This window comes from Camelus bactrianus, chromosome 15, assembly GCF_048773025.1.
Source record: "Camelus bactrianus isolate YW-2024 breed Bactrian camel chromosome 15, ASM4877302v1, whole genome shotgun sequence".
Lineage (NCBI taxonomy): Eukaryota > Metazoa > Chordata > Mammalia > Artiodactyla > Camelidae > Camelus > Camelus bactrianus.
The window spans coordinates 19272271-19297868 of record NC_133553.1 but is presented as its reverse complement, the minus strand read 5'-3'; the positions used below and the strand labels follow the sequence as shown (position 1 = coordinate 19297868).

The following is a 25598-nucleotide window of genomic DNA, read 5'->3' as shown; positions in this document are numbered from 1 at the left end:
AAGACTGGAACTCAGTTCTTTTAATTCTTCTGAAAGAGCACAAACATTACTAAAGGCAAAGAAAAGAAGTCACACGAAGATTAAGAGCCATCTTGTGATACAGACCATGGTTTTACATGAAAATTATATACATGGCAAGAGCAGGGTTTTTCATAAAGCCACCTGATGAAGTACAGATTTGCACAGGTCTACACCCCAGGTGATGAGTCTCCGGGTCTATTTACAGACAGAAGAGACCCGCCATGCAGCTTAGCAGGTCACTCGGGAAGACTGTGTGTGACTGCCCATCAGCAGTATTTTTTTTTACTTGTTGAGCCTTTTTCTCCACCTTATTATCATCTCCAAATAATCTGAATCTCTTAAAGAAGACATTACCCCTCAAAAAATCTGTAGACTGTAAAGCAGGACACTGTTATGCGAGTTGACTACACAGCTCCTGGCCCCAGTGTCACATGGAAAGCCACTGCGCAGGGCATGTGTCCTCGTAAAGGAAGTAATGTTAAGAGCACTGATTCCAGGAGGCCAAGGACAGTGTCTGGAACAGATCAGTAGCTGGCATAAAAATTCAAATGCGTTCGGCAGGAAGTTGCTTACTGCCAAAAATAACTGGATTTAGAAAACTGGGTGTTTGCACCTCTGGGAATAAAAGCAAGCTCCGGAGCCACTTACCTATGTCAATGCATCTTTGTTTAGCTGTGTGCTGCCGGGAGTGCCAGTATTTCCAATGCCTCAGCTGATCTTCTCTGCTTTTGTCCTCAGCAAACACCACCATGATCACACTCTATGAAAGAGAATGCATTACCGCGTAAAGACCCTGCGGGGTGAGTATTTTTTGGAAAATTTACTGAGCTTTAGATTTTGCAGTGAATTAAAACCGCGATTTGAGATTTTAATTTAGATCTGCTTCCGACCTGGAAACAGTAAGCTCTAAGTAGCTTTCCTGGACCAGAGAACTGAGAGCAGAACTTACTCGGACTTTGCTGATGGGGTGGTGGATTCCCTCGTTGCTGCTCACTTCCTTCAAGGTGACAGGGTAGAACTGGCCTTTGTTCAGGTAGGTCATGGTGCTATCGCCCGGCTTCTGTCGCAGGGATTTTGAGGCTTCCAGGGTATACTCAAAGTTGTTCCTAAAGAACAAAAAAAAGTCACAGATCCCTGATCTACTCTCTTGGAAGCCTCCCATATGCTTGAGCTCAGACTTGAAATGCTTCAGGGTGGATGTATGCAAACAGCAGACGCCTAGGAACATCCCACTGACCGTTGTCATATTATAAATAGCATTTGCTGCTTTTTCTAAAATATGACCTTAAGCAACCCAGAAAGTCTCAAATCTCAGATGTGGGGCTGAGAGGCTGGAAGGCCCGTGAATAAATTCAATTTGGCCTGCACAGCACCTTTTTGTTGTTTTTGGTTATAATTTCAATGTCCTTAGACGGCACTCCTCAGTTCTCACTACATTTTCTATTATTTTATAGCACCATGAATATATTCCCCTGAGCTGTTTAATAACCTTGTTAGGCCAGGGGTTGGCAAATTACACCTACTTTTATAAATAAAGTTTTATTGGAATGTAGTCACGCCCTTCATTTATGCATTATCTACTGCCGTGTCTGGGCCGCATCTGTGCGACAGCGACAGGGCTAGGCACAGCTGGGCGGTTGCAACAGAGGCTGTGTGGCCCACAAAGCCTGAAATATTTACTATCTGATCCTTCACAGAAGTTTGCTGACCTCTCTCCTAGATCCTTGAGACATCTGAGTTTGTGACTCCTGTACCTTGAGGCAGGTCTTTAAGGAAGTCTCAATTCCCATAAAATCTTAGACTTTCAAATAAAACTTTAAAAACAGAACACATATAAAAATGTATAGAACAAAATTACAAAATGAAATCCTGACTCCTAAAAAAATCTGAAGATGTATATATACATGTATCTTGGAAAACATTCATATGCCCAGACTGAGACACAATTTTGTGACGTCTACAAGAGGCAGGAAAGCAGCCCAGGGAACAGCTGGCTTCACTTATTTTATCGTTAGTGAGACTAATAAAAACATAAAAGCCTTTATTCACCAATGTTATTCCTAAATTCTCACAGAATTATACACTTTTGGAAACAGAAGTCACCTCTCAGAGATCTAATTTCTTTCCTTCATCTCTTCTCTGAGATTTCATTCTACTACCATCATATAAAGAAACTTAAGAAGAGAAAAAGCACCAACACCAAGGATTAGGGGAACATGAAACACAGACCAGAGTTCAGAATTGAATGCACTGAAGCAGATGTCCTCCAGCAAAGACGCCACCACAGTCACTGCAGGAAGAGAAAAGCGAAAGCCACCAAAGCCACCTCTGATTTTTCAAGATCAAATTAACAAAGAAGAAGTCGGAAAAGCTGAAAGTTAAACATCAAATTAAAAGACAACTATTACCCAGAAACACTGTCAAAAACATAGTCCTCTGAATTCATGCCAGGCATCCGCAGACTGAGGTCCGAGGGGAAGAAAACCTGAAATACCAATGTTGATAAGCCACAACGATTTCACTTGTTAGCAGGCTCACTGAAGACCAACGTCTGGCACAGCATAAAGGTATGTGGCTTACGGCAAGTCACTACTCTTTCAAAACTCATCTAAAATAAAAATTTAAACTCTACGAAAATTTTTAGAAGACAATTAAAAAGAAAAAAATACCCATTTTATAAGCCACTCGATGAAGTCAGGACAATCTATGCAGGTGCTTCCACAAAGAGCTTCATTACTCTCTTTTTCCATCTTTCCCACACATCCCAATTCTGTTCAAACATTAGAATCTGCAACCAAAATCTCATGACTTTTAAGAGTCAGCTCTATCACTGTACCAAGTTAAGATACAGGATCGAGTTCGCACCAAGGCTGGACGGACTGGTGCACCTTCTCAGGAAAGGCTTCTGTTCTACTCCTCCCTCCATAAGCGGAGGCAGAGGCTCCTTTCCCCCAAGAGTCATTAAACACAGTCCCAAACATCTCCAGTCCCTAACTTTTATTTGTGTTCATCGCCACAAAACCCTCACACGTATTTGGGATTAGTTTGTAAATTTCACACAATGTCATTTGTCATCAAGATCTACCTGCCTCCCTGACGATACTACCAACCAAGAAACACCGAGCAGATACATGGCAAATCGTTTTCTATTAAGGCCAGTTGCAGGGAGCCTGTTTCGGTCTGGGACAAAAGTCAAACACAGACTATGTGGATGTATCTGTTGTCGATGGAAGATTATGTACGTGCTTCTCCTTCTCCTTCTCCAGCAAATCACTTAGCAGAAATCAGAATTGTTAACTCAGCTGCTGGTAAGATTAGCTGTGTGCCCTTGATAATAAGTTCTGGTTTTATAGGTTTAGTTTACAAATTATACCCACAGGCCTCTCTTTAAAAAAAAACTCTTTTGTTCCCAATCCATTCACTTCAGGCTGTGTTTCAAGCTTACGTAACAAGGAAGAGGTGGAACCCAATACTTATACAAACACACAGCCGTCTTAGGAAGATGCTTTCATTTCCTGTACCTCCTGAACGCCCTCCTTGAAGGTCTCTGAGAAGGTAGAGTCTGGAGTACGTCTTTGAGCATTTGGGGGTTGAGCACCAGAGCTGAACTGGTCATTATTTAGGTTCCGGTCGAAAACCACCACACGCTCAGTGGGCTCAGGATGATACACTGCTGGGGGGATCCCGACAGCAAAGCCGTGGGGCTGGGTTTCCGTCTTGATGGAGTGTGTAGGCATCGCTGCTATGGAGACAGTGACTGTGGTGTCAGGAGCTGTTAGGTGGCCTCTCTTGTCTATGCCCAGCTGGTTGCCGTGGGGAAGGACAATGTTAAAGGGCACATTTTTCAGCACCTGCACTCTGTTTTCCCCAGCAGAAATGAGGGGCTGCTCAGTCACATTTGGTATGCTGTTTCTTTAAGAAAAGAAAAGAAAAGACAATTGTGTTTTCAAACTCAATGCTGATACAGTTCCTTGATAATTTTTATTCTCCTAATGGCACTGGGCTGTTAGGTCCTGTGCAAAATAATAGTAATACACTTGGTAGAAACCAAATACATAGAAAATGGCACGACAACCCATTACTGGAGAAAAGAAAAAAACACTTCATAGTTATAGGTCAAGTGAAAAGTTACTAGTTGGAGCAGTACAGGGTGGTGGCTAAAGTACACACTCTGGAGTCAGATGACCTAGGTTCAAAATCCCTTAGTAACTACATGCTCGTCTATAAAATCAGGATAATAACGGTACCTATGCTCACAAGGTGGTGATGAGGAAGAAACGAGGATACACTGAAAAGCTTGTACTGCTGCCGGGCACACAGGGGCTCAGAAGTGTGATTACTGGTACTCAGCCACCACTTCCCTACTGCTTAGGCTTATCTGCTTTCTCTTTCACTCCCCTCCCCCCTAAAAAAACCCCTATGATCACACTACAGCAGATATATTTGCATAAAATTATTTTTGGCTTAATAAATATCCTGGGCAATATAAGACAATTTGTAATCTAAGGTAAAATTAATAAACTTTCAAAGCCCCTCAAATCCTATAGGCTGATGCCTTGAAGGAAAAAAGCAATTGGGCAACTTTGTGCATTTCAAGATCAATAAAATATTCAAATCTTAAACCACAAATTCACTCCTAAGACTCTGTCTTAAGGAAATCCCTTTAGAGAAAAAGGGAAAAAAAAGGAAAAAGATATCTAGAAAGTTGTTCATTAGGCTTTGTAGTAGCAAAACATTAGATACAGCCTTAAGGATAGCTATGGTTTGCTTTAAAATACTCCAGCAAAAATAAATAAAATCTTAAAATTAACTAAAAAGTTGGAGAAGAGGAAAGAGTAGATCAAACAGGAAGAATTAAGTTGATACCTGTTGAAGCTGAGTATCTGTGGGCTCACACTATTTCTCTGTTTTTGTTGTGTTTGAAAGTACCCATAAGAAAAAGTGAAAAATGAAAGCCATAAGCCCTTCTCTAAGGGGTAATTATGAAGATTAAAATAGGAATATAGTTTGAGATTTGCAGATACTGACTGGTATATATAAAATAGATAAACAGGTTTATACTGTATAGCACAGGGAACTGTATTCGATATATCTTGTAGTAGCTTACAGTGAAAAAGAATATGAAAATGAATATACGTATATTCATATATGACTGAAGCATTGTGCTGTGCACCAGAAATTGACACAATTTTGTAAACTGACTATACCTTGATAAAAACAGTAAAAAAAGAAACAAAAAACCCCAGCAATATGGAAAATACCTATGAAACAGACTAAGTAGAAGAAAGCATACGACAAACCCTATCTGTGAACACAACCACAACCACATACAATGAGCCTGCGTACCCAATCAGTGAATAAATAAATAGCTAGGACAGTGGGATTCTGAGTGATCATTCTTTTTTAAAAAATATTTTATCCCTTTCTTACTAATAGAACACAGGAAAATATGAAAGGTGTATGTAAGTTTTTTTCATGGCTATAAAGTCAAGCCTTAGTTCAATTTTCTGGAAGTATCAACCTTCCAGATCCCCCAAAATAACTTCAACAGGAGCTGGGAATACAGTTGAACATACTTCATTAAGTTTTACTTAGTTAGGCAGTTATTCAATATCATTGGTACTTCTTGTTTTGATGGACCCTCACCATTGCCTTAAGCCACATCCTTCTTAAGAGAACCTCAAAGGCAAATAAGCAAATATTTCACTTACATTATTAATAAAAACATCCTTTTGGATGAGGAAAAAGTTAACGGTTTTGTTTTCTTGAAAAGGCAACTACACCTGAAGAAACTAGTAACTTCTCAGCAACAGAATCCTAACTAGTAATAGGCAGATCTGATATGAAATCTGAATTTAGACATGAAGAGTCCAGGGGATCCACCTCTTCCATGAGAGCCTGCTCCTTAAACAAACTCTCGTTCGATTTTCACAGAAGCCTGGCATTTGTCAAGTGCACTGTCTTACGCTCTTTATTAAACATTACCTTTTGCTATGATCTGGCTCTGGGTGCTCAACGTCTGGCTTTGCTGTTGACGATCTTCTCTCTCTTGGAACCTTGGATATTAACACGCACAACAACAATTTAGTTCTTACTCTGTGAAGTACAGAAACGGTCTTTATTTTTCAGTAAGCTCAACTGTTCATGTGTCTACTGATTGCCTGCCAAACCCCAAGCTCTGAGGGTACACAATGAATAAGACGGTGTCTGCCCTCAAGGAGCTTACAATCTGGTTACCAGGCTGCAATGTAAAAACCAACTTTTATTAGTTGCAAAGTAAATTCAGAATGTCACAAATTTACTTTGTCATTGAGTTTGGGTTTCATCTCTTAAAAGAAATAGCTCTGGTCTGGTTTCACTCATTTATCTACATAACGTAATAGAGAAGAAGGTGTGGAAAACAACTTCAGCTTTCGCCCTGCTTTTCTTGGCTACCCTTCCCTTTGGATCAAATGCAAAATCAAAAGGACCAGCCACGTGAATAGTTCACTTCCAAGATCCAAATATTGGCTTCAAATGATAAATTTCTTTAGATTCTTTGGGATTCACACCATCCGTTACCCAAAGGACAAGCTGAACCCTGTTTGTTCTATTCCTTTTTTGAGTCTTCTCTTCTTTGCATAGAAGGTGAAAGGAGGCAAACATTACGGGGTATATTGCAGACATCAACCCAACTGAGGCATGTTCCCAACATGTACTCCAAAACTGCTAAGATATTTCAAACTGGTTTTCAGTGTGAATGTAGAAATCCTGCCCCTTGTTTTACCCTTAAAGACAATATATATTGTTGTTCCATGTATTAACAATGTGCTTTTAAAGCTTTACCACAGTTATTATGTAAAAATGACTGATGGTTACATCCAAATACTTGAAACAAGTCAGTTTATTTAAAAAGAAAAATAAGTAACCCCATAGCTATGGCAAGAAGGCTGGCGTACTACTAAGGCTGCCACCCTTCATGGACAGACATGAGGACTTAGCTCCTCCCAAGATGCAAAATACTTTAGGGCCCTTTATTTAAAACACACACACATATACAACCACCGCAATTAGCAATACTACATTGGTCTTTCCAGCACTAAACTTCTCAGAAGTTTCAGTTAAAAGTACGTAATTTCAAATTTCCTAATTGACACGTAGGAACTTACGGTTTTTACACTGAGCCAATAAAACAAGCCATAAGAAGAACAGATACATAAGTTCTATTTCAAAGAAACCCTTTGAGGCTACGTTTCCCAGGCAAGGGTTTCTTCTAGCATCATTAGTTACTACGCAAGTTTCCACTCACGTTCAAGGAAAACAAACTTACCTCAGTCCCTCAAACACAACAAGCTGGACAACATGGCCTCATACCAGAAAATAATTCAATCGTTTGTTTAGGTCCTCCCTTAATTTTGATAATCAAACCATCTTCTTTGCTTTTTTTCCCCTCTACATTTCTTATACTCAGAAAAGAATACAGTGCCTGTATGTAACAAAAGGCAGGCAACTGGTGAATCTGGGTGAAAGTATTTGGGAGTTAGTTATCCTGTTAATTTAAGTTGACTGTAGGTTTGGATATTTTAAAAACAAAAAGATAGTAAAAATAAACCATAACATATAGCCATCCCCATATACTGGCTGTCGGTCAGAAAGAACGCCAAAGGGGACGCACACTAGCTAAGCACACCCCCCAGGAGACAGCAGGGCACGCCGAGGAGGGGACCTGGGCACAATCTGAAATCCTGGCTCCAACACATACGAGTTGTGTGACCCGAGAACTTTATTTTTATCAGCAGCAAAATAGGGGTAATACCACGTATTTTGCAGGGTTCCTGGAGGGGTCAGAAACAACATGCATTCTGGTTAACACATCTAGCATGATACAGGTGATCAGTAAGTGGCAGCTGGTATTATTAGGGCAGCAATGATGATACAGATCAGTGGTGTCACCTCATACAGATATGAACACCATGTAAAACTCCAGGCAGAGGGATGGTCATACTTCATTAAGACTAACCCAAGTGTCTAGAAGCAGGGAACAAAATATATCCTGATCTTAGAACTAGAAAAGTCCAAGACTAGAAAATGTTTTTTTCCTATGAATCGCCTAATCAAATCAAATCAAATGAAGTCAAATCAAAGGCTCTGTAATATTATTTAGGGAAAAGGAAATCACTCTGACTACACAGGAATAAGGTTAGAGCCCAGGCAAGTGAGTCACTGTCCACTCTTGAAGGCACTAAGAACGACCTTTGGTAAAATGATCAGTCTCATTAGGACACATCTACCATCTTCTTTTATGGTAGCTTCCCCCTTCAGATAGAGCCGGCCACTTTACATGTTTTAAAAACAACCCTTTGATTCTATGATCGTAGATGTTCAGCTTTGAACCACAGCAAGTCAAAGTACTCATTAAACTATTTATAGTCACTACAGAAGCAACCTGCATTACGTTCTACCAGTGAATTGCTGTTTTATATGCTGCTGAATCAAGCGCATCCTGGACTGCTGTTAAGGGTTGTGAAGAGTGGCCAAACCCACCTTGTAGTAGTCATAGAGCAAGCCCAGCGCAGCAGCACTGTCTTCATCCCCATTAATGCTCATCATCGCTTTGGTTGCTGCAGTGAGAGGGTTTTCCAGGAAAGATTTCCAGGCTTCATCCTCACTGGTATAGGAGCGCCGCTGTGGATAAAGTGCTTCATTCTGAAGAACCAACACTGGTCGTTTGCTTTGGAGAAGTTAAACAAACAAAATATATATATATATATATTTATACAAGTGTAAATTACATTTTTCTACTGCAAGTCATCATAAGCTAGTTTTTTAAAAACCAAACAACCAATTCCTTGATATTCCAATAAAACAGTCCATTGTTTCATCAATGACTCCAGTAAAGTAAATCAAGACAAGACCAGGAGACAGCCAACTTAAATGCAGCCCAATGGGTCACCCAGTAAGGTATGAGGTATTCAGGCAGCCAGGGAACCTGCAGTTAACCTACTCATGGATCCCAGGATACACAGAAAAAAAGCAAAAACCAGAAACCAAAAACCCACTCCAAGAAAATGTCAGGCTATTCAAACACTTTACATAAACAAACACAAGGACAAAGAAGGGCCAAACAGAACGTTCACTCTCTTCAGACACAGACATTCAGGACTGTGCCCTCTTAGATGGAGCACACATGGTTTGGCCACCACGCTGCTACATGTCATTTCCCTCTTTCTCCCAGGGACGCCATGCCTTAAAAACTACAACCAAGGGGGAGAGGAGGAGGGGATGGAAAGAAAAAGGGATACTTGGGTTAATCCTTGGGGGTATATGAGAAAGTTAGAATATTCTACTGATTACCAGCAGATTGAGCATGGAATGTGGCCAAAGGGGACTGTAAATCAATAAGGAGGCATAATTTTCTGGCATGGGAGTTAACCGTTTATCTTAGAGATAAACACTTAAGAATCTACAACAATAAATGAAGCCACTGGAAAAAAAAAAAGAGATTTTTAAGGATTTAGGTGGGGAAATCTGTTTTTAAAAATCTTTACTGGTTTTCCATACGGGGCAAGAACTGTCTCCCTTTAGCACTACAGGGTGGGAAAAATCCAGAAGATCAACGGAGAACTTAGTAAAGTCTTATAGAGGATTTAATTTAAAAGATTAAAGCAAACATTACCGATTCCAAAAACTTGAAATGTAAACAGTCTCAACAACTGTTCAGTTGGTTCTGTTTTGTTAAGTCAATAAAGAGAAAAAGTGAAATGCTAACTCCAGCAAAGTCAAGCAGCTTTTTTAAGGAAAAAAAAAATTTTAAATAGTCAGAACTACTCTAAATTAACACCATTCTAGTAAGCAAATTAAAGGATCAGTTCTCATTGCAACACACAAATGAAATATGTAAATGGCCTAAAGGTGACCTACCTACTCTAAAAGTGAATGTAGAAAGATTGATTATCTTCACAAGTTATCAAACAAAGGTTAGGGTTTGGCAGTCACCCAGGCCCTTTAAAAACTGATACAGATTTAGGAAAAGGAGAACATCTTTGAAAAAGATGGGGGGAAATCCAATTTATCTTCTGTCAAAATTAGTCTTATTTCAAACCCAGTGTTTTTACTCATGTCTAGGCCTAAAGTCCTAGGAGAGGAGCTCGCATTTGGTGGGAAAAGAAGTCTTGAGGTGGTAGGATTTTAACACAAAACAAACATAGTGGGTTGTTTAAAGGACATGGTTGGTTTAAAAATGAAGACTTTCTACAAATCTCAAAATTTTTTTAAAAATTGAGAAATATACAAAGGGGCATTCCCTGCGACATCAGAGGCGAGGACAGCAGCTACTGGACCAGTGGTACCTTGGGGTGATTTGCTAGTGCACAGCTAAGCTATTATTAATAGTGTAATAGCTACTTCCAGAAGATTATGACAGCACTTGGCTCATCCAATTCCCGTAATGCTAGTTTTTCAGCTTCCCTTCTCCTCCCACCCCAACCCCAAATCCGTACAAGCAACAGAAAATAAATATCTTTTGGCATATGGTTTTGTTTGTGATCACCCTGAAGGTGTCTTACATTTCCAAACTGTGCCTAAGGCCAAAATTTTAGCTCTGGAAACATGCCTTATCTAAACTATAAGTCAAGAAATAAACACGAAACCAGTTGCCTTTTTTAGTCTACTTCCTCATGACAGCCAGGCTGTTAGTCCCTAAAGGCTCATCAATGCCTTCCTTCCTTGAGTCTTAAATCCTTCATCAATGATCTCTCAAAGACTTCGTAAGTATATTTCAAGGAATAATTTATCTGCATATTCTACAACACAAGATTAATTCATTTAAGTTATCCCATACATAATAACATCTAAACTTCTCAACCAGAAAAAAAGAACACTCTTAAAAGGATCCTCAGCAAATAATTATAAAACTGGGAGAGGTACCTCTCTGCCCTGGATTTACTGATCTGATATATAGTGATTGGTTTAATACGATTTACTTCTTTTTTAGGGGGGAACAATTTTATATTTACAGAAAAGTTGTGAAGGAAATACAAAAATGTCCCTCATCCAGTGTTCCCTAATGCTAATGTCTTACATTACCTCCTTATCTTTGTTAAAATATTCCTTTAATCACAAACTCCAAAAAGCACATTGGTAAGCACAGTGCTTTCTAGTTTACCATCCTGATTTCAAAGTTTCATCCTGCTGATATTTTCTGAGCATTTTTAATTACAGTAATCTGTAATTACCATGAATGATGCAAGTGGCAAAATAACTCCTACAATTTTCTCACTCACACAGCCAGCCAGGGAAAAGAAAATGCCAGGACGTCAGAGTAGTTCAACTTTTCCCCAAATTTCTCCTTTCGGAAGTTCTAGTAGGCTGGCCAAATGACACGGTTGAGCGACAAGAGATTACCTGAGAAGTCTCCCTTTCCAGCCGCGAAGAGCGTCCCAAAGAGCTCCACCGGCCCCAATGAGCAAAAACCGACCCGGTGGGGGACACGGTGCTGTCGGCGTGGCAGAGGAGCAGCCGGCGAGCGGGACGCCCCAAATCTCCCTCCGCGCACCAGGGCCACCGGGGAGCAGACCCGGGGCTCGCCCGTGGGGTGGTGCCCCAGACCAGGACGCTGAGGCTAGGGGTAGGGGGGCTCCTCTCCGGAGTCGAGACCCCCCCAACGCAGGGGTCTTCCCAAGGGGCCTCAGCGGAACAAAGGTGGGGTGGAGTGCCCGAGGGGCAGAGGCCGCGGCGGAGAAGAAAGTGGACAGCGACACACGCGGCCCCCGCCCTCCCAGCCTGGAGCCCGTGCCCCGCGCTCGGCCTCGTTCCCGCACCCCGGCCTTCTCTCCCGGACTCGCACCGGCGTCCCCAGCCCACCTCGCCTTGTCTGCCCGGCCGTCCGGACTCGCACCCGGCCAGGCCCGGCCCGGCCCTCGCCTCGCCCGCCCGGCCTCACGGCAGGTGCGTCCGGCCCGGCGGGCAGCCGCGGCCCCGGCCGCACGGCCGGACTCGCGCGCCGGCGCCCTCACTCACTTGTCGTACTCCTGTGTCATCGCGCTCGCTCGCCGCTGCCGGGCCGCAGAACTGGACTTTCGGGTTGGGACAGTACACCCGATCCGGGGGGAGGAGGAGGCGGCGGCGGCAGCGGCGGCGGCAGCGGCGGGTCCGGAGCGGCGGCCCCGACGGGTTGGGTTCGCTTTTCTCGCTCTGAGCCGGCTCCGCGCGGGCAGCGCGCACTGGGGGCGCCCAGGCTAGACTTCCCATTGGCTGGCAGCGCGCCGGCACGGGGCGGAGCTTCGGGGTTGGGAGGCCAGCGGCACTGCCTGATTGGCCAGTGCTCGGGGCTCCGGGGCGGGGCCGACGGGGCCGAGCCTCGCGGGCGGGAGTTGGCGCTCCGCGTGGCCGCGCTCCGCGTGGCCGCGTCCGTGTGGCGCGCCCGGCGCTCCCGGCCTCCCTCCGGTCAGAACAAGCGAAGCGGCGCGGCTCCTGGCCAGTACATGCCGCCTCTCTACGGCCGTCAGCGCGCCCACTGCAAGGCCAGGCACAGCGTCCTCGCTCTGCCCCGCGGTCGCAGCCGTGGGCCGCCCACCTGCGGGACCGGACATGCCCTTGCGCCGTCTTCCCAGGCGCTGGGCGCTCTTCCTTTCCCGCCCGCCCACCTAAGCCCCCCGCCGCTCCAGTGATGGAGCCTCCCCGCCCCGCGACTGCCCCTCACCGGAGCCCCGCGGTCGCCGCTCGGCTGCCTCGGGCGCCTTCCCGCCTGGGGTCTGTGAAGCGTCCGCCCTCCTCGTGCCCCCTCTCACCTCTTAGACCGCGTCCACTTACTTCTGAGGCTTTTACCTGAGGAAGCTCAGACGTCTCCCTCCTGGTCTTGCCCATCGAAACGGTCCGACTTTAGAACCTCCTGTACATCCATTTCAGATTGTCCGCTACGTGACAGACACTGGAAAACTGCCACAGTCTCCTAACCTGTTGTTTCCCCCCGTGCGGCCAGGGTTGGTGCTCACCGAGTGGGTCGCCCCAGCCTCACCTGAGCCGCCTCTGTCCCAAGTGCCCGCCCCTCCCCCTCTTCTGAGTCCCGCCCCAACCAGTGTGGAACTTCCATCTCTGCCTGTCTTAGCCCTCTCAGAACCCTCATGTGAACTTCACACACACACACACACACACACACACACACACACACACACACACACAAACCCCTGCACCCTCTTCCCCAACTGCTGTCCCTCCCCGCACCCCTAGTGCCATCTCCCATTCATTTCCATCCCTACCTACTCCTGGCCCCAATTGTCCTTCCTGAGCTACAGCTCCCTTCTCCAGGGTCTGCTCATTCATTCAACAAATATTTACTGAGAGTCCTACTCTATGCCAGGCACTCTTCTAGATGCTGTGGTTATGGCTGTGAATACAGGGGACAAAAATTCCCTGCCTCCTCCAGCATCCTAACTGGGGTAACTGACCATAAAAGCATAAGTAAATTGTATGATGTATTAGAAAGTGGCAAGTTCTGCGGGAGAGAAATAAAGCAGAGGAGGCAGATGGGGAGCAGGGGGTGGAATCAGTTCTGAAGACTTGAAGGAAGTGAGACCATCAGGAGGTGAGAGAGGGGTGGTCCAGGCAGAGGCTCCAGTCTGCACGAGGAGGGGACACCCGATGTGTTCAGTGAACAGAAAAAGCCCAGTATGGCTGGAGGGAGACAAGACAGAAGGATAGAGGAGATGTGGTCAAAGTAATGGGGGCAGGGAACATGTTCTGAGCGGCTTGTAGGCCTTTGTACAGAGTTTGGTTTTTATTGAGTAAGATAGCGAGGCATTGAAGGATTTGGAGTAGGGCGGTGACATGATCTAACTCATGTTTTAAAGTAATTCATCTGGCTGCTGGGTGGTAGGGGATAAAGTGGGGAGCAGGGAGACCAGACCAAGGATAATAGTAGCTTGGCCTAGGGTGGTGGGGTGGAGTGGTGAGAAGTGGTCAAATTCTGATCTATTCTGAAGGTGGGATCAACAGGATTTCCTGAAAATTGGATATGGGATGTGGGGAAAAAATAGAGAGTCAAGGACTACAAGCTTTTCAGTTGAAAACTGGGAAGAATGATTTGCCATCCTTGAGCTGGGGAAGACTGCAGGCGTAGAAAGTCTGGGGGAGGTCAGAAGTTTCATTTTGGACACGTTGCTTTTGAGATTTTTATTAGAGATTCAGGTAGATGTATCAGTAGACGGTTGGATAGAAGTCTGGAGTCCCAGGGAGAAATCTGGGCTGAATGGACATCTGAGAGTCATTGGCACAGAGATGGTATTGAAAGCCTGGAAATAGGGTGAATCTCCATGGCAGTGAGGGAGGAAAGAATGGGACCAACACTGGATCCTGGAATCTCCAACATAGAGATGAAAAAGAGGATCCTGCAGGGAAGAGGGGACAGGGGGACTCACTGAGAGAGCAGGAAAATGGAAGCAAGAAGGAAGGCGTGGTCAGCTAGGTCACATGCCGCTTGGAGGTCAAGGAAGATGAGGATTAGCAACATGGAGGCCGTTGGGGTCTTTATTCACCAGCTGGTCCCTCACCCACTCCCACCAACTCTGGCTCCCTGTTCTCCAGGACTCTTGGGACCTAAACCAACAACCACAGACGCTTCTCACTGTCCCCTTCTGCCATGTCCAGTTTCTGTCCTCTAGCACTGGGTACAATGCTGGAGCCCAGAGTCTGTTCTTTTTTTTTTTTTTTTTTTAATGGAGGTACTGAGGATTGAAGCCAGGACTTGTTACATGCTAAGCATGCGCTCTACCACTGAGCTATACTCACCGCCCTGTTCTCTTTTCTTATTCACTAGCTTCTTTAAATTGTGTGTGTGTGTGTATATTTAATTTTTTATTGAAGTATAGTTGATTTACAGTGTTTCAGGTGTACAGCAAAGTGATTCACTTATATACATTATATATACATTCTTTTTCCAGATTCTTTTCTACGATTGGTTATTACAAGATACTGAATACAGTTCCTTGTGCTATACAGGCAGGTCTTTGTTGTTTATCTATTTTATATATACTGGTATGTGTCTATTAATCCCAAATCCCTCATTTATCCCCTCCCCCTTCCCTCCTTGGTAACCATAAGTTTGTTTTCTATGTCAGTGAATCTATTTCTGCTTTGTAAATAAGTTCATTTGTATCATTTTTTAAGATTCCACATATAAGTGATACCATATGGTATTTGTCTTTCTCTGTCTGACTTACTTTACTTAGGATGATAATCTCTAGGTCCATCCATGTTGCTGCAAATGGCGTTATTTCATTCCTTTTTATGGCTGAATAATATTCCAGTGTGTGTGTGTGTGTGTGTACACCACATCATCTTTATCTATTTATCTAACGATAGATGTTTAGTTTGCTTCCGAGTCTTGGCTATTGTAAATAGTGCTGCTATGAACATGGGAGTGCATGTATCTTTTCCAGATATATGCCCAGGAGTGGGATTGCTAAATAAATTATATTTTTAGAATGAGCTAACTTAAGAAAATACTTAGTAAATAACAGTACAGCCGGTCCCTAGATATGGTGCAAATCAGCAGAGTTGTGCTACTGATATGACTCAGATTGGAAAAGTGTCTTTTTACCTCATCCTTCCCGCTTCTTCCTCTAAGCCATCTCCAGATGTGGCCAGAGTGATCTGTATAAAGCACACAGTTTAGGTCATGTCACCTCATTACACTCGGGATAAAGTCCACACCCCTTAGCACAGCGTATGACTAAACAGTGCAACCTGCGCTTTTGCAATTCTGCTCCTTTGCCTGCAGCTCACTGCTAGAAACTCCCCTGCCCCCACTTCCCTGCTCCTCTTCCTGCTTGGCAAGCTCCCCTCAACTTTCCCGACTGGGCTAGGACCACCCCCCCCATTGCTCCAGGTGGCCTCCCCAGCCCTCTAGCCTGGGTTGAATGTCCCACGTGTCCTACAGTGCTTGTGCATCACCCCAATACTATGTTTACCACATTCTGTTTGTAATACTCGATTTTCTGTTTGTGTCTGTCTCTACAATAGTGGGAGCTTTTCAGGAAGAGCGCCAGGATTGTACTGCTTTCATTTTGCCATCCCAAGCCTCCTGGTATTCACATAGTAAATACCTGGAAGTGGTCACTGAAGGGATGCATTCCTCTGCAGGGGTCTGTTCTGCCTCTCAGACTCCTTCCTTCGGCACCACGTCTGGGATTGGCTTAAATAACCCTCCCATTGCAGGAGACTGAGGGTCTCATGCTTCAGTCCCGGTATCTGATACACAGTAGACCCAAAATAAACATGGATGAATGAATAAATATCAAGCTGTAAAACCAAAGACAAGAACAGTAAAGGCCTGATGTTATTAGAACTTAGATATATTAATTAAAAAACATGTAAATCTGAACATCGGCTTATTTAGGCTGTCTCTAACAGCTCTCTAAAACAGAAGTTAAAATTCTTATCTATTTGTGGTTGGCAATGCTTTCTTTATTTTAAATTTTTTTACTATTTCTAAAATTATAAAAATAATATATGTTTACAGATTTTTTTAAAAGAAGGAAATTTAAATAATACAGAGGGTTTAGGGTACAGTCACTCCCCCCTTCATCCCGTCCCTCTCCCCAGAAATAACCATTGTTACCAGTTTCCATATATCTTTCTTTGTATGTATCCACAAACGTACATGTTTTATCTTCTTACACAGTGGGATTTGTACCACTCACAACCCTCCTCAGCTTGCTTGCTTTCACTTACTAGGGTCTTAAACATTTTTCATGTCAGCGCATATACATCTACCATACTTAAAAAAAATAGCTGCATATTATTTCCTTGGATTGACATATGATAGCTAGACCCCGTCAGTAAGCAATTAGTGTTTTTATCTCCAGTTTTTCACAGTTACAGACATTCTGCAATAAACATCCCTCTGACTAGACACTGTGTGCCTGATCAAATATAGCTGTATGGTAAATCCCCAGAATTGGAGTTGCTATGATAAAAGCACACACAGTTTCAACTTTTATAGATCTGACCCAATTGTTTTCCAAAAGGCTGCTGCATTTGGACTCCTACCAACAGGAGGTGGGACTTCTTTAAGTGCCACCCCTTATCAACCAGGGGCATTATCGGATTTTGCTTTGCTAGTCTGTTAGATGAAAAATAGTATCTCGTTGTTTTGATTTGCATTTTTAAAAATGAAGAGATTTAGCATCTTTTCAATTGTTTGGTAATGACATTTTTAAGCTCAAGGATAGGATTGTGTTTCTTTAAGAGAAGCGAGATCTTTGAGTTACCTTCCCAAGTCATGGTTCTTCAGAGTGGGGAGCGAGTTTTGGACCCCTCTCCTGTAGGAGACCACAGGGTTCTACGAGACTTGTGGACATAAAGAGGCAGATGGGGAGGTGGATTGGGAGAGTCACAGGCCTGGGTTCTAGCCCAGGTTCTGCTGACCGACAGGGTGACTTCAGTAGAGTCACTTCTCTCTGGGCTTCAGAAAAAGGAAGAGGTTGGATAGGTCATCTGGTCCCTTCCAGCGCCAATGTCCCCTGATGCTAAGAATAGTTCTGATCTCAGCTACCCACAGTTTACAGACTGACGTCTAAGCTCCTAAGCCTGGCATTCAAACTCCTTCCACATTTGGCCCCAACACACAGTTCCAAAGTTGTGTCCTAGTTAAAAGCCCCCAAGGCCCTGGACCCCATCACAGAATTCCCTGAATATGTCCTGCAATTTCAGACCCCTGGTTGCCTGTGCTGTTCCTTCTCTCTACCTCACCACCTTGGTCCTGCATCTTCTTTCAAGGCCAACCTCCAATGCTGTCTCCTCCAGGACCTTTCCCATCCTGTGCACACTTCTCTCCCAGCTCCTCAGCTACCACTCATCACAAGCTTCTCTGCTTTTTAATTAATTCAGTTTCTCATGAGTCTGAGAGAATGACTTTATGTCTGTCAGATCTGGATTCAAATCTAGATCTGCCTCCTATTTATACCTGAAGCAACCTGCTTCTCTGCCAGTCCTCGATTTTCTCGTCTGTAAAATAAGGGAAACAGGATCAAGTTTTGTGGCGTTAAATCAGATAATGGAGTTAAAGAAGCTCACGCAGTGCCTGACACAAAGACACTGGATAGTTGGCTTCCATCTCCTTTGGAGACCAGCAGGTCAGGGACCCCTTCCCATTCCTCCAAGTGCTTGCTTGTTGGCCAGGTGACCTAATCATAGCCTGACCCACCATTTGCAGGACTCATCACAGGCTGGGACCTCTTCCTGATGAAGCAGCCTGTATTGAAGGGACAGCTAAAGTAGTTGCAAGAAAATGGCACAGCCTCCCTTCCTGACCTCCAAGAATCTGTACCAGCCAGTTCCCAAGAGCCATTGGCTCTCGCCCTGTCTGCCAGGGCCTCTTGTGAGATGAACGTCTTCCACTCTGGACGAACTGGGTATGGAAGGGAGAGTGTGGAATCTCCACCCTTGCCTCCCAGCTCTGTGACTTAGGAAAGTTATTGAACCTCTGAGCCTCAGTTTCCCCAATGACGGAATATGGGATAATGATTCCTACCACCAAGGGCTGGCTGGTTTATTTTGTTTCATGAAAAGTGACTCAAACAATACCGGACCTATTGGAACCCAATAGATATTCAATGTTCCATCTCCGTATTTTCCTCACTATATTATAAGCTGCTTAAGGGACAGAAACTATATTTAAAAAAAAAAATCCCTGATCATCCAGCACGAGGATAAGCATATTATAGAGGATCAACAATCGTAGTTATTCAGGCTGGTAATGACAGAAACCTTCTTTTGGCAGTATTCAGTGTTTAAAGTGATCATGTGCCTGAGCTCATTTGATTCTTAAAGCAACCCTTTGAGGTAGACAGGGTTACACCTACACCCATCTTGTAGATGGTGAAGCAAGGTCCAGAGATACTTTCAAAGTCTCATAGCCAGTAAATTTGGGTTGTGAACCCAGGTGTCTTTTTTCCAAATCCCACATTTGTGCTCCAGGTAGTGACACGGCCAACTTTGAGTATTTCTGTGTGACATTCTGGGTTTCGCCTGTGGCCCCATCATAGAGCAGCCTGGACACTTTAAATGTGGCAGAGCCATGGCTGGGCTTCTAGTGACAACAGCTGGCCTGGGAGATGGCTTTTGATTATTCTCTAAGTTGACTCTCAGGCTTAGAGGACACACTGACTCTCAGAACTCTCTCCACATTTTGGTATCCATGTGCTCTTTTCAAATGTCCTTAGTGGCCCTGCTGTGAATGTGCTTGCTCCTGGAACTTTGCCCCTTCCCCTCCCTGCCCACCTGTCAGACCAGGATGACTGCAGTCTCAGGTGAGTCTTGTCAAATACTTGGGACTCAATCCAGACCATCTCCCTGTTTCTGAACGGAGGCAGAAGAAGCTATGCCAAGTTGGGTGTCACCTTCTTGCTGGCAACTAAAACCCAGATATCTCACATTCTTTTCTTATGGCTTCACTGTAAATCGATCATTCCAGTGAAGGCTCAACAGTTGCAACATAGCTGTCAGAAATCTCTCAGCTTAGGAACACTGGCCTTAACCTCCAGTAAACCTCTCTGACATGTGACTAACTCTGTGTGGGGTGGAGCCATGATGTGTACTGCCATTTCAAGAAAACGCCCCAGACAGGGGTGCTGGGGGGCTGTGACTCTTCTTGCTGGCTCACATTTGCATATTTTCTCTTCAAAGAAAATGTGTCTAGTGGTAAAACACCTTCTGTAAAATAATATCCATTTTAAATTGTTGTATATATACAATGGAATATTACTCAGCTACGAAAAAGAATGAAATAATGCCATTTGCAGCAACATGGACAGACCTAGAGATTATCATACTAAGTGAAGTAAGTCAGACAGAAAGACAAATATCATTGGGTATCACTTATGTGTGGAATCTAAAAAATGATACAAATGAACTTATTTACAAAACAGAAATAGACTTACAGACATAGAAAACAAACTTATAGTTACCAAGGCGGGAAGAGTGGGGGATAAACTAGGAGTTTAGGATTAACAGATACACACTACTATCCATAAAATAGATAAATAACAAGGACCTAGTGTATAGCACAGGGAATTATATTCAATATTTTGTAATAATCTATGACAGAAAAGAATCTGAAAAAGAATATATATATTTACAAATATATGCATGTATGTATAACTGAATCACTTTGCTGTACACCTGAAACTAACACAACATTGTAAATCAACTTTATTTCAATAAAAAAATAAAATTTAAAAAATCACACTCGTACTTATAAGAAACTTTTTTTGTAGCATCTCATCACATTTTAATACAAGAGAGAAATTATTCTAATAGATAGGGAGCCAAAAAAGAGGGATTAGGTCACTTGCCCAAAGTTGACATTTCACTATCTCGGTTATTACACATAGATATATTCACTTTTGTATATCTTTCAAAACCATGAGACTATTGAGTCCAAGTGTCTGAAATTTTGAGTTACGCCTGTTGGTGATAATTAGAAAAGGGAAGAATGAGAGGTCGAAAAAAGGAAAGGGGAAAAATCAGGACAATTTTGTGACAAGAATCAAGAAAGAAAAGAAGTAGAAGCAGGTCTTGCAGTTTCTGGATTGCTTGCCATGAGGGGAGAGGGACTGGTGTGTCTTTGGTCTGAAGTTATCTTGGGCATAACTATGGCTGTGTTACTTTGGAGTTGGGACGTAACTGAGCATGATTTACTTACATATCCTTCAATCCTTTTAATAAAAGCTCCTCAAGGCATCACAAAACCCTAAGTGGCTCTACTCTGGGGCTATTGTGGGGATCAGCAGATGGGGACAGTGACTCTGAGACAGGAAATCGGGGTCTTTTAACACGTAGATGGAGGAATGGGCAAAGCACAAAAAAATGCTTCTTAGTATACACGTGATCCTTAATAAAGCAAAACAGATGCACGAGCATCTCATTGAAAATGCGCAGAAGAGAGATCCTGCCAAGTTTCTGGTGAGCTATGGGTGGTAAGTGGAAATTAACTGTACAAACCTCATTATCACAAATTACATGTATGAAATCTCCTAAACATGCTTCTTCTTTGGCAAGTTGCCTATATTATTTTATCTTTGTGAATTCTGTTTTTCACATAAGGTTTCAAATGTCTTAACCTCAAAATCTCCTACCCAGCCCTCAATGTATATTTATAACAGGTCATCAAGGAAGAATAACGGTTCTCCTGAGACATGAGAGGACGCTCCTGACAGAGAATCCAGCATGGCCTAGGTGCCCAGTGTGTGTCATGGCTCGTCCAGGAGCCCCATGGCTGAGATGGAGGGAGCAAGGACAAGGGTGCCCGACCAGAGAAATTGTGTGTGAGCCACACTCTAAGGGCTCCCGGGCAAGGCCATCCGGCTGTAGGCAGCAAGGAGCCATCAAAGGCTTTTGAGCCTCAGAGTGCTATTAGATCTATTTTTGGAAAATAACTGGCAGAGGAATGAGAAATGTTTGGGAAGGAGAGAGGTGATGATGGCCTGAGCTGGACAGTAGCTATGTCTTTGGAGGATGGGAGGCTGGCCAGAGAGGTACTTGGCCATGGTGCTGCCAGGGCTGAGTGACTGAGTAATGGATGAGACATTGGAGATGACAGACAGGAGGGCTGGCAATTTATAGCTTGGGGTGATTAGTCAAATGGGGCTGTAACTGCAAGACAGATTGCACAGAGGAGAAACAGGTTTGGGGTGGAAGCTTGGAGGAGGGGGTTGGTAAGGATATACTCCAGTTATAAATGCTAATGCTTTCTTCTTCACAGCAGCAGTTGGGTTCCTTAATTCCAAGCTGGCATCTTCAGGGGTTGAGGTCTTTGAGAGACACTGCAGTAAGTTGGAAAAACCCACAGATTCTGAAGCTAGACTACCTGGGACCAAAATGTCTCAATGTTTTTATTTGGAAAATTATACAGTACCACATCATACGACCATTAAGAGGATTAAAAGGGGCGATTTGTGCTAAGTGCTTAGGGCCTGGCACATTCTAAGCACCCTATAGGTATTTGATAAGGCCACGGTAGACCATGGGCAAACGTTATGCCCATTTCGCCCTCTTCTGTCTTTAAAGTACTTCAATTTGATTCAAAACCAACATTTGGAAGGCAGACAACTAAGTTCATTCATTGAATAGTCATCATTGCACTGCAGTAACTGATAAGAAAGCAGGAAACTTAAAAATTTTCCCTTTTCCTCATCATTACTTTCATCAAAGGCATTTATTAAACATCTGTTTGATGTAGGGTTCTATATGGAGCCATGAGAAATGGGCCCCCGTCTCAGAGGCTTCCTGCCTTTTTAGGACAACAGGATAGGCGGGCTAAACTAAGTGCCAAAAACAGGATGTGCTGTAGGTGCTGAGGAACGGAGCTCCCTGGATGCCTTTTCAGACAGAGGATGAAATAGGTTGAGGTCAGCGAGGTGGGAAGCCAGTGGGGGGTGGGGGGGTAGTCCCTTTACCCTGTGCCTGGGCTTGGGCAGTGGGGTGTCGGGTGATAAAATGCAGACTCTGAGGTCAACCCACCCACTCAGCTCCACAGGCAGGGGTGAGGAGGGGGCAGGCAGGGGAGCCCCGGCTACAGTCCGCACGAGCACCCGTCTTGATGAGACGCAGATCCCCGGGCTACACTTTGAGAAAGAAACTGTGGATAGATGGGCGGGAGAGGGGTTGACGTGTGCAAACTGTGTTTTGGCAGGATGGCTGAGAGGGGAGTGGGAGAGGCGGGGCCCTGCCCGAGGGCCCCAGCAGGGTGACTGCTTAGGGCACCAGGGACCCAGAGCACAGATATTCCGGGGGAGACTTACTCTGACGTGGATTTCTAAAGAGAGAAAAGCGAAAATACGTAAACAGGTTTTATAATATTTTCTTATCCATTAACATGGTAAGGAACACAGTTTTCCTACTTTTAACCTTGAGAGTTTTTAAATTCAGAGACCACCTTTTTCATTTTAGAGAATGTTTACCTTAATCACTTAACCTGAATTAACGTGGACCACGATGGTGACAAAAGCTAATTACAGTTAAGTAGTATTCTAACTTAAAAATTCCTTTAGGAATATCTGTGAGTCACCCTGTACAACTTAAATATCCATGAAACATGTAGTAATTGTTCCAGAAGGAAATCATTGTTGCAGAGGGCAAAAGGCCAAGTGAGCTGAAATACCAGGCTCTTAATTTATAGTCAATAAAAGAACTCTTTTGTCAGGTCTTCTCAAGTAGTAGTGGATTATCAGGTAGGTCTGGCACTAAAATCACTTTATGCTTAAATACTTCACAAGCGCACAAAACAAGGGAACTTACACTAAGGGCTTCCTGAAAATGTTTTGTGAGATGTAATACGGTGTGAATTTACTTAGCTTTCAAGAATGCAGAGGTACTTTAAATTTTAAAAAGTCACCGGCTACATACTCAAGATAAAAATACACACTTTTAACGATCTGCAATATAGAACTCCACAGAACTTTTACAGCTGCCACACTGGAAATTCTATTCAATGTTTTCTTTGAGACTCAGAAATAATGCTCCTTCTCTCCCAAGCAGTGTAGATTTCTGTGTCAATATCGGGTTGAATCAGTACTGCTTTCCCTGCCACCCCCCGCCCAGGTGGCTTTGTGCCAATGCAGGAAAAGACAAATCCCAAGAGATAACAAAGAACTACAGACACGCTGCAGGTCAGTGCTCGGCCGCCTTCCTTTGGGCTATAGACGTGCCATTTCTGAGTGGCAGTGACAGGTCTGCCGCTTCCCATCCTGAGAAATGCTATCCTTCAGTGAGATAAGGCACCCGTGGCTCATCACCCTGTGAACCATCCTTACGTTCCCACGACAAGGTTGATTGATCCCATGCAAGAGGAGCCAAAGCTGGCAGGTAGAAGACACTCTCTTTCCTCTTAAGTCTAATGCAGAATCTTAAACTTGTCTAAAGAAACTTATATATTTTTTGAAGGATTAAAAAAACACACAAAAACCCAAACCAACAAAACTATGTTCAAAATGTATGAGCTATCCCCGAGGATTAATGAACAACTATTTGGGCTAATGTTCTGTATTTTCGGGAAAAGACACTCATTATACTTTCACCAATTCAAATTTAAAAAAATGAAGTTTAAAGATTTTGCTTTCATCTACTGTGACCAAACCCTTAACGGCTATAGTTGTAGATGGAGAGATTTATCTAGACACATTACATGAGAAAACATGTAAAATGTTCAGTAAGTAGAAAGATGCTTGAGAAATGTTTCACAGCTGTGCTTTCCATGATGCTTTGATGATCTAAATCAACTAAGAACATGAGGTTTAACTCCGCCTCAGCACACGTATGCTATACTCGCATGGCCATGAGCTTAGACTGAGCATAGAGAGGCATTCTACTTCCACCCCCTGAAGTATCTGATTTCACACTATTACAATAGTTACTGGATCTGAGACCATGTGAAATCCTCCTTGGTTCTATTTCCCTTTAGGGTGGTCACCTAAATCATAAAATTATGTTTCACTGCAGTGGTAAGTAATTTATTTATAAAAACAAACAAAAAACCCCAAATAAGATTTATTCGTAAAAGAGATTCCATCCAAATCAGCATGTATCACAAGTCACTCTAGTGGTAAAAGGTTACTTCCCCTGGAAGGGGAATCAGTTTGAAAAAGAGGTGATTCCTGCTCCTGGCAGGGGCAGCCTGGGAGCCAGGGACTCACCCCCGGGAGCCCGGCTCCTCCACGCCCTGGGCCTCTCAGAGTTGTAGGTCTTCCTCTTCTCCGCTCCCGTTGGCTCTATTGTGCACCCACTGAGGCGCTTAGCCTGCTTCTGCCTTTTTTCATAACTGTGGCTTTGCAGTTTAGAAATAACTGAGGCAAGTATTCAGGCAGAGAGGGTTTGAGATCACCTACAAGGTACCCTGTATCAACGTGGGCGGGGTGATGGCATCACAGAAGAATGGCTGCCCAGCCTACTAAGGTGCCCCTGAGGCTGAGAGGGACGCAGAAGCACCGCCATGCTCCCAGCAAGGACACGGAAGGCAGCTGGTGGAGCTGAGCGCCAGCGGCCTTGCAGACGGACCTGAGCGGGTGGTTCCCACGCTTCGCTGTGTGTGTATCAGAATCACCTGGAGGGCTTATTACCAAACTCAACTCTTTATCCAACTAATGTGCCATAGTGCTTCAAATCATGGTGTTGAGTCCATAAAATGCACATGCAAATAACTGCAGTTCAGATCTTTGGAAAACAATTTTTTAAGTTATAGAAAACACGCTTCTTATATACCACCCCCCCCACACACACACACAAATCCCAGCCCTGAGCAGAAGCGTTGCCACCTGTTTCAACAGCTCGTTTCTTTTCGTAGCTGAGCAGTGTTCCCTTGTGTGCGTGTACCACATCCATTCAACCGGTGATGGTCATTTGGCTTGTGTACCTTTTTTATCTCAAATAAAGTTGCTATGAATATTTGTGTGTAAGTCTTTGTGTAGAAATATGCTTTTATTTTTCTTGGGTAGACACCTAATAGTGGAATGGCTGAATGATACAGTAGGTATATTTTTCACTTTTTAGAAACTACCAAACTGTTTTCTAAAATGGTTGTGCCATTTTATATTCCCACCAGCAGC

The 25598-nt window shown here is 43.7% G+C and overlaps 1 protein-coding gene across 6 annotated transcripts in view; it reads right to left on the bottom strand.

The window, feature by feature from the left end:
* The window catches only part of GRHL1 (grainyhead like transcription factor 1), a 47170-nt gene extending 34171 nt beyond the window's left edge, over nt 1-12999 (bottom strand). The window contains exons 1-7 of one of the 6 annotated variants that reach the window (XM_074341647.1): nt 12811-12999; nt 8545-8731; nt 6007-6077; nt 3543-3933; nt 2430-2506; nt 971-1127; nt 670-781 (exon numbers count right to left, since the gene is read on the bottom strand). In XM_074341647.1, coding sequence (XP_074197748.1) covers nt 670-781; nt 971-1127; nt 2430-2506; nt 3543-3933; nt 6007-6077; nt 8545-8610 — 874 coding nt within the window. In that variant the 5' untranslated portion in view covers nt 8611-8731; nt 12811-12999. Of the gene's footprint in view, nt 1-669; nt 782-970; nt 1128-2429; nt 2507-3542; nt 3934-6006; nt 6078-8544; nt 8732-11862; nt 11994-12018; nt 12210-12810 lie in introns of those variants that run through there. The other 5 variants (XM_074341644.1, XM_074341643.1, XM_074341648.1 and 2 more) reach the window with 5 other exon arrangements.
* Nucleotides 13000-25598: the final 12599 nt, after the last annotated feature.